The sequence below is a fragment of the Cariama cristata genome, unplaced genomic scaffold, assembly GCF_000690535.1.
Source record: "Cariama cristata isolate BGI_N322 unplaced genomic scaffold, ASM69053v1 scaffold4840, whole genome shotgun sequence".
NCBI classification, from domain to species: Eukaryota; Metazoa; Chordata; class Aves; order Cariamiformes; family Cariamidae; genus Cariama; species Cariama cristata.
In genome coordinates, this window is record NW_009596218.1 from 317 (window position 1) to 11662 (window position 11346).

The following is an 11346-nucleotide window of genomic DNA, read 5'->3' on the forward strand; positions in this document are numbered from 1 at the left end:
AGGCTCTGCCACCGCATCAGAGACACCCGTGGCCTGCACGATACAGCCCCAGCCTCTGGTATGTTAATACATCAGACAGAGTCTGCTTGCCCTTCACAAGGAAATACTCTGAAGACTGCTGAGAGGAGGTCAGGCCGTGTTGCTAATGAAGGGCTTTGCATTTCCAGGCATCTCGCGCATCCCGTACATCTCTGGGCGGAGAGGCGAAACAGAGAGAGACTCACATGGGAAACCTTCAGCTCGACAGAAAGTTCAGTACATGATCAGGGAAAGAAAGAAATACTGAGGACACCCTAGCAGAGCTTTTTAATTGAAGGGCAAGAGTAATTTTGCGGTGTTCTTTCATTTGAGCTCTGTGGGGGAAGGCCGGGCACGGGGGTGCAGAGGGCTGCGGCTCACCTCACCTTACCTGGGCACCCTTTGAAGGCTACAAGCAATTCCTAGGTCTGCCGCATGACTGGTACTGTGTGAGCTTGCTGCCATCGCCTGCTCCCGCCCGCATCCTCCTGCCATCACTGGAAGCAGGCACAGAGGCAACAAGAGCTCCTGCTCTGAATAGGTCGAGAAATGGAATACATGAAAGCTAATACCACAAGTAGAAAGTATATTTGGACGTGGGAGATGTTCTCATCCTGCAGCCAGAATGATGTCTCTGTGGTCTAGAACCCTCCTGCGAGGGTTGCCTTGTCTGATTGAGCTACACATACACGTTCCCATTTCATGTTTTAAAATGGCACATCTCCCATTGTCCTGACCCCAGGTACTCGAGGCACGTTGGTTAAGGCTCATGTGTATTCACTGCTCGCAGTTTTACCTCAGCTCTTTGCAGTTAATATAGATCTTCAGTTTAACACAAAAATGCCAAGGCAGGTACGCAGCGGGGGGCGGTTCTTGTTGGCTGCTGGGGTATAAACACCAGCTAGGACTTTGCTAATCACTGATCAGCATTTTCAACCATGGATAAAAAGATTCTCTTGCACTGTGCTGGGTGATGATCAGTGTGTGATCCTGGGGGAGTCCTGGTAACCCCCAGAGGCTACGGAATTCTTCGTATGGCTTGAAGGGCGGTGCTGGGCTAGGGACCACCGGGAAGTGGGGTCTGAGAGTGTTTCTACTGACCTCTGTGCCTCAGTATTGGGTTTTCCCTAGGCTCAAAATTCCTGTAAAATCTGCCCGTGCTGCGGTACCACTGGTTTGCTGTTGAGCCCCAAGCCGCAAACAGGCCAGGGAGGTGTGAGGAACACTGGACTGGCTCACCTCCCCTCCAGCATCCTGAACTGGGACAGACTGGGTGGAGCGGGCTGGGTCTAAACTGCAGAATGGGACCTCAAATATCCCCAAAGGCAGCACCCACAGTCCCGTTCCTGGCACCCCATTGCCCTCTCTCCACACCACCATGACGGCTGACCACGGAGGGGAGGATGGTGAACCGGCAGAGACCGCAGCAGGCAGAGCAGGGCGGTGGCCAGCACAGCGAGGGGTCCCCGTCTCCATGGGCGGCACAGTGAGGGGCTGTCCCCCACGGGACTTAGGCATTTTGAAAGCCCCACACTTCCAAGAGCTGCACCTTGAAGTTCTCCTGGCAGAGCGGAGGGTTGTCAAAGGTCTCACAGTGCTCCGTGCGTCCCCAGAGCAGGCTGGCATCGAGGGACAGAGCTTGGCCTCCCCCTCCACCTGCAAAAGCAAGCAAGACAGTTGGGATCTGCTCTGCCCACTTCGCTGCCCAAGCAGGGGCACTGGCCCAGCCGAGGAGGTCTCTCAGCATCGTGGCCATTGTCTGCTTTCTGTCCTTTGGCCACAGCGCAGAGCTGGGCTGGGAGTGCCCTGAGCTGCCTTCTCTGCTAATCGGGATGTCAGCGTGGAGGCAGAGCTCCCGGAGAGCTATCTGCAGGGCAGTGCAAGAGGTTACCCTGGTAGCACAATCTGAATTATTAAATTGCTTGGAGAGCTGGAGAACAAGGAAAACTCCTTGCATCCCTGCAGCCAGGCTTGCCCTGATCCCGCTCCTGAGGGCTGGAAGGGAGGCAGAGGCAGCCGTCAGCACTGCAGGCATTTCTGACCTGCTGCAGTCGTCTGCCGAACCCACCCCGGCAGTGGTGGGGCACAAAGATTCAACTCCCGTGCCCAAACCTGACCTGGCAGACGGCGGTGTCGGCAGACAGCTGGCATGTCTGCTCCAGGTGACCATGCCCAGCCCTTCCTTGGGCTGATCCCCACCTACATCCCGCACAAAGCGGAGGGAAGGGCTGGGAAAGGACACGCCAGCCCCTTCAGGGCTCTCATCCTTGCCCTTGGGCAGCTTTGCACTCTTTTGCTAATCTGAGGAAGAGGGAGCTGACTTCATCTCCCCTGACTTTAAGTGGATATCCTAAACCAGGACATCTTTGCCTCTACAGGCAGCTCAGATTTTAATCTGGAGTAGAGCCGTTTTTGGCCAAAGCAGCGGCGTGTCGGTGGGTGCGTGCCCACCATTCAGTAGTTACCGATAATGATTCCTTCCTGTGACCCGGACATGAACATGGAGGCTGTTTTGGAAGGCAGAAGGAAATGCCTGATGGCCAGAAATGGGGAGAGACGGCTTTTCCTCTGCAGCGTGGGCACGGTGAGACGGTTCGAGCTGGTGCTGCGGCCATCCGGGGAGGAGCTGAGGAGGGATGCAGGAGAGGGGGAAGGTGACCGCTGGCGCGAGCGTGGCACAGCTTTGGCCAGCTCCGGCTTCTTGATGAACACCCACTCGTACCTCTCTGTCTCGGGGCGCACCTGGAAAGCAGGAGAAACGTGGTGAGCCCTGTCCTTTGGGGCATCTCTCCATTGCTGGGGGAAGATGGTGCTGCCTGGCCAGGTGGGTCGGAGGCCAAATGCTGTGTACCAGGTCTGGACCTGGGGCAGGGAAGGGACGAGGCATCTTGGCAGTGCCAGTGCTGCTCTGGAGGTGGCTGTGGCTGAGAATTTGATTTTGACTTTGCCAGGCACTGCCAGAGATGGGCAAACCTGCACCGCCCACATTGCCGAGTGGATGCTGGATGGATGCTGGTGGGATACCGGATGGATGCTGGACTTTGCCCCCAGGATCTCTTGGACCAACTCAGCCTGTTCCCTCTGCAGGGACACCGGGGTTGATTTGGGAATGCTCCGTCCACGAACTACCCCAAGCAAACAGGGCAGAGACCCACCCTGCCCCATCTGCTGCCCTGCTGTCCTGCTGGGAGGATGCTCCAAGACCCACCCAGGGTTATTCCACGTTGCCTCGGGGGCTCGGGACAAGCCAGCTCACCCAATGCAGGAGTTTTTTCTCCGTTTGTTCTGACCCAGCACAGCAATTTCTGTGCTGCTGCCTCCTGCCAGAGCTAAGGGGCAGCGGTGGGACCGAGGTAAGGAAGCAGCTTGGTGCCACCATGCCCTGAGTTGTCAGAGGCGTAAAGGAAAAAGTAATTAACAGACAAACCCATAAGCGTAAACCCAGAAATAAAATGTGACTTACAGTGAACACAAAGCACTCCCCTGTCCCAAAAAAGCCCGGTGTTGCCCCACTCTTTTTCCTTTCACTCCAGTCGGAGGAGAGAAACGCCCCGCACACCTTCGGGAGAGAGCACAGGGAGCTGTCGGCGGGGGAGACAGCTGGGACCAGAGCAAGCCCTGGGGGAACCTGAGAGCCAAATTCTGCTATGCCAGCTAAATCCGGCACTGACAAATCACTGCCGCTCTGCACGTGAGTCCATTCACCTTCAGGGCCTAAGGGGGGGCTCTGGGAGATTTGGAGGGTTGCTCTTTCGCAGCAGAGGCAATTGCAGTGAGGTGGTTGATTGAGCAGGGCCGGTTCAGCTGTGCTGGTGTGTTCCTTGGTCTGGGCTTGGGAGTAGGAGCTATTCTCTCCCTCGAGCCCAATCCAGCTCCCGGCAATGGAAAGGAATAACTGCGTGGCTCAAAGCATTACATGAACATTGCAGCACACTGTGGATGGGCGTCTAGGAATCCCTTGTCCTCAGCTGTCCCCTGCATGGTGACGAGGTGGTCGCCTGTTTTCTGAGTCTTTAGAGAAAACGTATTTTAAAATTGCAAGGACTCAGGTAACACATATTTTTTACCTACAAGGCCTTTAACCAGTCCGAGGGGTTCTTCCAGCCCTGGTCAGGCTGACTCCGGTGTGGACGGCCCTGACTTGACCATGGCTGGAGGGGACCTACCGAGAGGTTGGAGCTCATTCCTGTCCTTGGTACTAGCTAAGGAATAAAATGAGCTGAAACGCATAGGAAACAAGATTTTGTAAGTCACCTTCTCTTGTCTGCACAAGGCCCTAGGGGGTGGCAGGGTGTTTATCTCTGCACCACGCTGAAGTGTCAGGCTTGGGAAATCAGGCCTGGTAGGTCAATAAATCTTTGGGATGCCTGAACAATTTACAGAACTTTGCCTCTGCTGTTTGATGAAGAGTGGAGAGATAAAATACAGGTTTATGAACCACTCTCAGAATCCCCAGGAAGAGGTCTGGCTCAGGTGTTTTTGCAGTTATTTCATGACTTTCAAATACTGTAGAAGCTGTCCTTATTTCTCCTCCGTTTTCCTTGTGTGGCTTGCTTTTGCAATCAGAGAGAGATCCTTGCATTTAATGCGTTGAAAGCAAGTCCTGGCTCAGGCAAAGCATCTGCTGACTTCAGGAAAGTCTGCTTAGCAAGGACTTCATGATTTAGTCTGTATTTGCAATAAGAGTATCACTCATGGCCTCTCTCTATCTTACTGACTCCTCCTCTGTTTCCCCCCAGCAGCACCCTTTAGACCAGCCTGTCTCTTAGACCAGCCTGTGTCTAAGGTGGCTCTTGGTGCTGGGGGGGGACCAGTTTGTTCTCTCTGGGGCAGGACAGGAGAGGGACCATGCAGCCCCTTGGCTGCTCCAAGAAGTGCTGGTGGGCTCAACCACCCTGTCCCCTTCCCCACATCGGCACCAGCGCAGCCCATTTCTCTGCTTGGGAAATACTTACCTCCCCTTCTGTTGTTTTGATGAGCAGCACCGTTGGTTCGTAGCCTTCACAGCACGCGTAAAACCTGCAGAGAAGAACAAGGAGGCTGGGTGGTGGGGGTCTGAGACCCAGGAGCGATGTGCCATGCACAGAGCCTGGGCGTGCAGGGAACGGGAGGCTGTAAAGGACGGTGGAGAGTGGTGGTGGCTCTTCTCAGCATGTTGCTCTGCCGGCCGCTGGCCCGAGGGAGCTCGTGGAAGGACAGCAGCAAAACTCGTAATCATGTACGTCGAGGACCATCAGCGTCAGTGTTTGTGCAGGAATGGAGGGAGTTGGCTTATGGGACTTTTTAAGTCATCATTTTTGCTTGGTCAAGCAGGTAATAGCTCAGATAAACCCAAACATTAAATCCTCCCACCCTACCCTTAGGCACTAGGCTGGGGGAGGATGCTTTGTGGGGTGAGTTTACAAAACGAGCTTGCTTTCAATCTGGATGGGTTTTGTAATCTGGGCTCTGCACCGTGTTGCCGCCTTGGAAAGGTGCAGGGCTGTGCTTCCCAGGATGGGGCCGCACCGCTGTGCCATGGAGTGCCTGCTCGCCTCTCACGGGCTGGGGGAGCATGCTGGTGGTGCTAACGGAGGTGCTACCATCACACGGCCCCATCTTTAAACACCGCCCTGAGAACTGGGGCAGCATGGGCAGCATCCAGTCCCGGGACAATCCAGCATCCCTTCCCAGTCGGCAGTGAGCTGCACCTCAGTAGAGAAACGCCCCAGCACTGAACGTTGTGGGGATGTCCCTGCTTCCCACCCCACCCTGCGCTCCATGGCCATGGCAGTGGGTGTCACTGGGCCCTGGGTTGTCTCCAGCACTGACACTGGTCTTTCTATTGCAATTTTGGGCATTGGCCGTGACACTTGGTCTCTCTTAACTTGTGTTTAGAGGGTTTAATGTCTTCCCCATCGCAGGATGTACCCACATGCCGTCTTCCTCTGCCCAGACCTCTGCCTCCTCTGCAAGTGCAACCTCTCTGCTTAATGGGCTCCTACAGAGCAGCAGGTTTGGGTTTCCTGCCTGGAAACATTCATGTAAAAGCATCCTCAGCCCACTGGAAGGCTTTTGCTGCTTCACGGCTCGGGAAGTCAATGGCAAACTCATTTTCCAGTTCAGTTTTGAGCTGCAGCACTGACTGCGGCATCCAGCAGCCGCCCTGTGCTCCGTACCGCTGGGAAGGAGCTGGAGCCCTGGGGATGGTGTGCTGGTTGGGCCTGGCCGATCACAGCGTGCCCGGCATGGCATGGCACATCAGGACATCCCCCTGCACAGCACATCCGCAGGGCTCGATGTTCTCCATGCAGTGCCGAGTTGCTGGTTGCCATCTGACCGAGCCTCAGCTCTCTCCTCTACAGCCAGCACTGGCCCAGACCACACTCAAGATCTTGAATTGAGCCCAAGAGTCCCCAGAAGACCTCAGATGTACCCCATGGACACTACATGTTGCTCATTTCTACACCACCAACCTCTACTCAGTTTTACGCCTGTCCCACCCAACCCGACCTGACCTGCTGGGCAGATGACGCTTTACCTCTGCAGGCTGCACCCATCTTCTGAGGTGGAGAAGAGCAGCAGTGGGGGGAAGAGGGAGAAGCGCTCAGGGATCCAGGACCAGACGATGCGCATCTCCTGAGCCGTTACAATGCTGGAGCTGAAGTTCTGTATGTCCACGGCCAGGTGAAAGGACTGCCTGCACGAGGGAGGACATCCGTTACTGCCAAACTGGGGTGCCCGTCTGCTTTTAGGGGTGCAGCCCCTGTGCATCAGGTTGTGTCATGCTTTTTGCATCGTGAGCTTTCTGTTAACATCACTAGCTCTAACTGTACAGTGCCTCCTAACAGGGTTCCCTGTGAAGGGCTGTGAGGTACCCAGCATAGCCAAAGCTACGGGAGACACCTGAAGCTCTCTCCATGTTGTATCGCCACTGTAACTCATATTTTGTCTGCTTAGCCCCAAGAGCTGGCAAAGAGAGAGGTCTCCTTACCTGCTCTGCACCATGGTTATGCCCCTTTCCATTAACGCCTTCCTGTTGGCCATCTGGAGGAGCCAGATTTCCTTGCGGGAGAACAGCCGGATGCCAAAGGCTTTCTCTAGGAGTTTGTTGACAGTCACGTGCTCAGCAATGTTCTGCACAAAAGCCTGCACGTCTGCTTTGATGTCGGTCCCCTCCAGCTCGCCGGAGGTCACCGAGAGCCTGTACTGCTTCAGCAAGGCCAGAGCAATGCGGTAGAGGACCTTCTGCCCCTCCAGCAGGTAGACATCAAATATGCGGATGGCATAATTAAAGGGGAGGTCATGAAAGAGCCACGATAACCATTCAGAGTAGATCTCAAAGACATTCTCAGAGGTGCTGGCTATGAGTTTGTGAGCCGCTGGGCAGTGCTTGTTGGCCAGATCCCCAAAAGTCATGCAGGAGGCCTGGTGGGCCAGGAAGGACTGGTCAATGTAGCTGGTGTGGGGAGCGTTGCTGGCGATAAGGCGAGAGATGTTTTCAAAGCACTGGGCTTCGTCTTCACTGTAGTGCAGCAGCAGAGCCACCAGAGAGGGGAGGATCGGGCTGTAGGTTATGTCGGGGAAAAGGTTGCCAACACAGATGAGGATCTTCTTCAAGGCGGTGACCCCTTCCAAGTTGAGGCAGTATGTGGGCATGGAGCATCCTTCCAGGAACTCAGGCAAAGGGTGGGAGCTGACGCTCAGCTTCCCAAAGAGCCGACTCGCCACGTCCCTGTAGACAAGAGCATCTGGGGTGACGAGCCGGCAGGCGACCTGCTGGATGAGCTGGTGATAGACCTGAGCTCTCAGAGCGCGGCTCGCTGCCCAGTAGCCTTCTCTTGCCAGCTTCTTCAGCTCCTTCCGGGGCTTGCTGAGGATGTCTCGGGGGATATGTGCCTGTTGCTCTGGGTCTGGCATCCTATCCCAATCCACGAACTGTCCACAGCCCAGACAAGAGGAGGCATCGATGTCCCAGGTGTCAGCCTCGGACGTGATCACGATGGTGACCGGAGATGAGCCAAACATCTCTGTAGGACAAAGACCTTTTATTCAACACGCTTCACTGCTCCAGCTGACAGCGTTTCACCCTGGCTGACGGCACTTTGAAGTCTTACAGCAACATCTTGTATTTCAGTACTTATTGTCCCCCCTGCAAAGGGAAGGTTTTCAGAAGGCTTTGCCTGCCTGGAGCTGCTGGCTTTGCCCTCGCCTGCTCACATCGGCTCAGGCCCTGGGTGCAAGCGCTGCCCAGGGGCTCAGGGAAGTATAGGGCCAGGTACCAGCTGGGTGTCAGGGTTGCTTCTCTACACCGTGAGGAGCTTTGCACCCCTCAAAAAGCTCCTGACTTCCCAGCCTGTGACCTGCCGAGAGGGAGGTGCAGAGCGCAGGGACACAGTCCCTGTCCTCTGAGGGATGACCATGGGACAGCGGCATTACACCGCCGAGGACAACGAGCAGCTCTGTCCAAGCCCAGCTCTGGAGGGGCGAGGAAGGACCAAAGTGGGAGCCAAAGTGATGCTGAGGCTGAGAGGGACCATTTGCAACGTGTCCCCTCCCCACGGAGAGAGCCGGGCAGCAGGCAACGTCCTGTCCAGGTCTGGCAGCCCAGGAGCAGGCAGCTACGAGCCCAGGTGTTTGCCCTCCCTCTTACTGCCTCCTGCCCAAACCTCCTGCAAAAATCTCCCAACCCCTCCGGCCACTTGGGTGCCATAGAGAAGGTGCCAGGAGAAGGTGCTGCAACAAGAGATGCTCACCAAGGGTGCAGGGATGGTTTGCGGGGTGCCAAAGGGTCCCTGTTTCCCGCATGCCCCCATGCACCTGGAGAGACCCGATCCAGGGGACAGCACGCAGGGTGGTGAGCATCTGGGAAGCCCCTTGGAGACAGAAGGTCCCCGGGGGACCCTCGGGAGAGGCTCCCACACACAGCACCCTGGCAGGGCTGTGGCAACCGCCAGCCCTGTTCTGGGAAGAGCAGAGTTTGAGCTCCTCCTACAGAGAAGTGAGCAGCATTTTCCCTGGGGTTGCAAGAGAGCTCAGCTCTGAACCCTGTACAAGGAGATGGAAGTTGTCTCTGAGTGGGGGAGTTCTGCTGGGCAGTGGTTAATTGCCAAGGGTGAAATTAATTAGCGCACACATTGATTCTCTGCTATATTCATCTTGGATGTTCTCAGCTGGGCTGGGGAGTCTAGGATGGATTTGCATGGACCCAAACCTCTCTGCTCTGGCCCCAAGGGGACATGGAGGGACAGCACAGTCCCGGCCCCGCGTGCCGCATGAGGGGGTCCGGGCACCCGGGCTGCTCCCAGGGTGGGTCCAGCTCTGGCTCCTGCTCTCCGGTTCAGTTTGGCCGCTGCTCAAGTTCAGCAAAACCAGCAGATCAGGGTCAGTTCTGGTTCAGGGAAAAGGCAGCAGTTTTAACCGGCTGCTGCTCAGCCTGACTCCCTGCTTTGGAGAGTCAGGACAGTAAGTGCTGGAATTAATGCAGGCCAGCACGTTCAAAAATTTCAGAGGGAGGGTCACAGACAGACCCTCAGTATGGTCATGCAGCCATAGAAACCAGGCTAAAATAAATTACAAGGTTGAAGCACTGCTGTTTGCACCCCGTGGTCCCCAAATTCACCTTATCCTCGCAGCTGGCCACATCACAAGGGTGCTGCTCTGCCCAAAGTGCTAAGGAGCATCACCCCGAGCCCACCTGGCTGCTGGTCCCCCGGCCCAGGGTGCTGGCTGGTGGCTCCAGCTTTGCCCACCCCGGGATGTGCCAGGGGTATTGGGGAAGGAAATGTGGATCTGCTCCAGCCCCTCTCCTCCGCTGGATGTGGCTCCGGCACAAGCAGGGCCAGCGAGAGCCTCCTGCATCTTCCCCAGCACGAGACGTGCGGCTGTCCCCCGCTGCAGCTCACTCACCTTGCCTGGTGCCCCTGTTATCGCCCTTGGACGGCTCAGCCATGGGGGAGCCCCCGGCCGTCCCCCCGGGGGAGCGGGGCAGGCTGAGCCCCACCTGCAACATGTGCCTGGGCTCCGGTGCACCCCACTGCCAGGTCCCCTCTGCCCCTGTCACTTGCCCTGACTTTTAAGACGAGTGCCAGCCCGCCGGCACAGAAGGTTTATTTGGTGTAAATAGGGCGAGGGGTGGAGCAGCTCCCATGCCCACGTCGCCCCTTCCTACCCCAATTCTGCATCGAGGCCAGGGAGGGGGACATAAACACCCCGTGGGATGAGATAGCCATCAAACCAGCAACACGACCGTTAAACTTAATCATTTATTTTTCCCAAGGATAACCTTCATTTTCCCGCTCTGGGGTTCACTCCCTTTGCCAACGTCACGGGGCAAGGCGGGTGCTGCGGGGGTGAGGGAGGGCCGGGGTTGCTGCGGAAATCGCCCGTCCTTGACCGAAGGAAACATCAACACAGCCAGTGGGTTTGCAACCGCTTCCCGCTGGATGGTCCTGGGGGAGTCGGAAAGAGCAGCATGTGAGTGCCAAGTGCCAGGAACCGGGTGACGAGGGAGAAATTGGGGCCACGAGGAGTAAACGCTGTCCTTCTGCAACTGCCTCGTGTGCCCTTAGGGATGCTTTTCGGGGATGGGTGTGCCGGGCCTGTGCCAGCCGTCTTTGCGGCATTTCTTCAGCACCAGCTGGCAAAACCACCAGGGAAAATTTGGGGCGATGCCGACAGGCACCCCGCAACCCCCCGTGCCTCCTGTGTACACAGTTGCTCAGCAGAAGCACAAACTATGATGGCTGCAGGCACTGTTGCGGTGCTTCAGCGTTTCCAATCTGTCCTCCTTTGAAATCGTTGTTATTGATTGACTTTTAGCCTCAAAATACACTGCAGAGTTACAAACCGTATGCTGTATTCACAGCCGGAAGAGCTGAATTGAGGGAAAAGTACCCTCCAACAGCTGAGAGATGCTCCCAGCAACATCGCACTGACCTGACGTTACTACCTGGAGAACTCACAGGTCAGGCTGCGCTTAGAAGTGAGCATTTTTATAGGCATCTTAAAATTTGTAAAGATTTTTTTTTTTCTCCTTAAAACTCTGGTATTTTTTCTCTTGGGATAACAGCAACTGCAGATCATTCCTGCCTTGCCTCCCTGCCTATGGGTCTGCAGGGTTTGCATCCCTGAGCATCCGCCGGCACCAGTTCTCTCGGAGCATCTGCTGAGCGAGAGTGGTCCCTCTGCAGACCCTCTCCTCTCTGGATGAAGCACCCCCCCTGTGATGTGCCCCAATCTGACGGGAGCTGCACAGCTGTCCGCCCATCCCTCTCCCCCCTTTGCTCTCAGCAAGCTGGGAGCTGGAGGAAGTGGGGGGCAAGGGGCTGTGTCAGCGAAGGGTCCCCC

General features: G+C 56.2%; 1 protein-coding gene across 1 annotated transcript; it reads right to left on the reverse strand.

The window, feature by feature from the left end:
* Positions 1–1528: 1528 nt before the first annotated feature.
* On the reverse strand, positions 1529–10009 carry LOC104165391 (TBC1 domain family member 24-like). Its single transcript, XM_009705006.1, has 7 exons — positions 9907–10009; positions 6992–8027; positions 6539–6697; positions 4974–5037; positions 3482–3577; positions 2484–2760; positions 1529–1674 (listed from the first exon to the last, which is right to left on the reverse strand). The coding sequence occupies exons 1-7, from the start codon at positions 10007–10009 to the stop codon at positions 1529–1531; spliced, it is 1881 nt and encodes a 626-aa protein (XP_009703308.1).
* Between the last annotated feature and the right edge of the window lie 1337 nt (positions 10010–11346).